This window comes from Actinia tenebrosa, unplaced genomic scaffold (genome assembly GCF_029948245.1).
Source record: "Actinia tenebrosa isolate PJP-AT-01 unplaced genomic scaffold, QUT_ActTen_1.0 PGA_scaffold4__44_contigs__length_22323623, whole genome shotgun sequence".
In the NCBI taxonomy this organism is placed as follows: domain Eukaryota; kingdom Metazoa; phylum Cnidaria; class Anthozoa; order Actiniaria; family Actiniidae; genus Actinia; species Actinia tenebrosa.
Window position 1 is genome coordinate 19,403,738 of NW_028292581.1, and position 3,044 is coordinate 19,406,781.

General features: G+C 35.5%; 1 protein-coding gene across 2 annotated transcripts in view; it reads right to left on the reverse strand.

Moving 5' to 3' along the window:
* Positions 1-1,838, reverse strand: part of LOC116305651 (uncharacterized) — a 14,625-nt gene extending 12,787 nt beyond the window's left edge. Inside the window, exons 1-3 of one of the 2 annotated variants that reach the window (XM_031715606.2) lie at positions 1,722-1,838; positions 1,309-1,491; positions 1,058-1,127 (exon numbers count right to left, since the gene is read on the reverse strand). In XM_031715606.2, coding sequence (XP_031571466.1) covers positions 1,058-1,127; positions 1,309-1,382 — 144 coding nt within the window. In that variant the 5' untranslated portion in view covers positions 1,383-1,491; positions 1,722-1,838. The remainder of the gene's footprint in view (positions 1-1,057; positions 1,128-1,308; positions 1,492-1,721) is intronic. The other variant, XM_031715607.2, reaches the window with a different exon arrangement.
* Positions 1,839-3,044: the final 1,206 nt, after the last annotated feature.

The window sequence follows — 3,044 nt, forward strand, 5'->3', positions numbered from 1 at the left end:
CTCCCTAAACATGCCTAATTTTATGGAAATAGAGTCGCCGGAAAATGACTGTCGGCGGTTCTTTTCAACTTTCGCGAATTTTGAAAAAAGTAAAAATCGCCAGACTTTTTGGTCATACATTTCGAAGACTACCCACCCAAAGGTATCTTTTGGTAAAATAAAATGGAATTTGATTTTTTGGTTTTGTCCGGCGATTCTCGACCCTTACAGACATTCGCTCTTAATATCAAAGATAAGAAGCCATGCTTTAGAAAAATCATTACAAGTCTTGACATAACAAATTAGCAGACACTTATTTTGCATTTATCACTTCAAATAAAACCGACTTTTGTTTACGTTCAACTTCAATTGGCACAGGAGGCAACCGGGACTCAATATAAATAATATCGACCCTAGCCAATAGTTATTCATGTGTTCTTGTTCATGTGTTCTTGCTACAGAAAAATAATAAATCCCTCTCGAGAAAAACTTACGTACAATTATCTGTAGATTTGATCAATAATACATATGATAATATAAGATTTGAGGAAAGATTTTACTATAGTACAATATTTAAAGCCTTTGATATAAAATATGTACTGATTTAATCCTAATAAGATGGTCGGAAGTTCGTAGAAAGCATTTGCTGAGCTAGCTTTGCAGATCTTTGTTCATTAAATCATAGCCGTGACTAGCATATATTCGTAATAGACAGATCAGTATGAGTTTCATTGATATTTTTTGGAATAAATTTCGTAGTCGTTTTGTACAATAAAGTTTTTTTAAAAGAAGAACGAATGACAGGAATCGCTGTATTTTTTCTTGTGCAAAGAACAAGACATTTAAACAAAAAGGAGCGTCTTTCGAAACGTGACAAAAATAATGAATTAGAAAAGAGTTTCCCCGAATGTCATTTTCTTTATTTTGTTGTTTACAAAAACCTTTTTCAAGCGCTAATGAACGAGCCTTCTTTCAAAACTTGTGATGTTTGTATGAATTCAATAAAGAGGCTTTGTTGGACTTTGAATGGATTTGAATCGACGTGGAAAAATTAATATCTTTGCAAAGTCGTACTTACACAACATGTTCCTGGTTGACAGCGAAGTTCGTGTCTTGCTTGTTGGTTTTCCCCTTGCTGAGCTGCAGAACTGCAGTAAAACACATCCGAAAATATTAAAATGCGATTGGAAGTAATTACTCTAGCTTTTATTTAGTAACCAATGACCCTAACGTTTGATAAACACCACTGTTTTTTTTTCTCCTTATATATTCACAGCTAACGAAAACACTTTTCAAACGTACTTACACAAACGTTAATTTTTCATTTACCTTAACGTTGGTGAGACGAAATCACGAGTGGACAAACACAGGAACAGCAGAAGTATTGGTATTATTAGTGCCATGGTTGCCGTTCTGTCTTGAAGTGTCTTAAATTAATTCTTGCGCTGTTTCGGCGACCGGAAATCGAGACAGTCGGTGATTATTTATTCCAATTGGGCTTTGCTCACAACTCTTTGGGTCCACAAAGCAAAGAACAAATTTATAAAGCGTAAAAGACAATAGCAATATTGTCAAACAACAATTGATTAAGATTAAGATAGTTTATTATGGTAATTCCAGGACTTGGAGCTGTGATAGTTTGGAGCACCCAAAATTTGGTCTTTGCCATCAATCTGGTACAAAAAGGTCTCGAAATGGGAAATAGTTTGGCATAAGAAAGTTAAAAATATTTAGGCACGAACCTGTAAATATAGAACTGGCTTATCATTACTAATCAATAGTGTTACAAGTCGTTCTCTACTTGTGTCATCCCGTTATACAAGATAATATCATTGACCTTTTTCACAGCTGAACGCAGTAAAAGGAATAATTTATGCATGCACACAAGCGTTTCTCTTTAAATGCAAATGTAACTAGAGTACATAAATTTAAAGTCATGATTTAAACCTTAGTGAATCTGCCTATCGTATCGCATGCTTTGAAGAATTTAGAAAAATGATAAATGAATTTTTTTTCGTTTCTTTATTTATCTGCCGTCATTATAAATTCTAGTTAGTAATAACTGACATTTCTGGCTTTTAAAGGCTTTTAATAAAGCCTAGCGCGAGAACAGATACGATATTTCGTTTAATTTTTTCTCGCCCAAGATCGAAATCTCCGACATATTACCGCTCATTACATATGAAAACAAAAGTTGGATAGATAGCATTTTGCCGCGCGCGGTCAGAGAACGTGTGCAAGACATGGTCGAATTGGTCACATATCTCAAGTACGATCTTAAACAGATGTGAAGATGATTGTACTGATCGATCTGATGTACTGCTATAAATGCCGCTCTCTGGACACCACACGATGGTTTTTTCGCCATAATTTCTTATCGCCCGATTATCATATATGCACTCGATCATTGATGCATTTATAATCTTATTTGATTTAGGTCTTTTTTGAGATCCATTTTCTGATTTTACGCCCCATTTTGTTTTCTTGATATTTTCCCGCGTGGGCTTCCTGTCTCTATATCAGTCTCGGTTTTGACTGCGACAGGTAGCCCAGAGGAGAAACGGTATAGATACTAAAGGCGCTTTCCTTCAGGTCTAACCTTTCCAGTCCGAGCGGCGGCCAGTTCTCGAATGGTATGCGTCAGTTCTTTAGAACTGGTTAGCCAAGGTCTCAAAACAAATGACAACTGACGCGTACCATTTGAGAACTGGCTGCTTGGACTGGTCGGTTCGACTTAGCAAGCGCCCTAAGAGAAATGCCTGCAAAGAAGGTTAATAATAACTTTGCTGTCGTATGATTGGAGTTAAATCACATTTGAGTATTTTTAACACAAGTGAATTTAATAAATAACGGAGAGATATTTTTCTTCTTCAAATTTTATTTATATCTGCAAGTGGAACAAATCAACAAACGAGAGTGCGCTTGCGCGAGTTATATTCACCTGTGGGTGAATATGACAGCATAAGACGTACATTGTGACCAATGAGCGCGCCGATTTATTATATTCACTTCTGTAAATATAGTAATAATTAATAATGTAATTAATAATTTGACAACACAGTGTA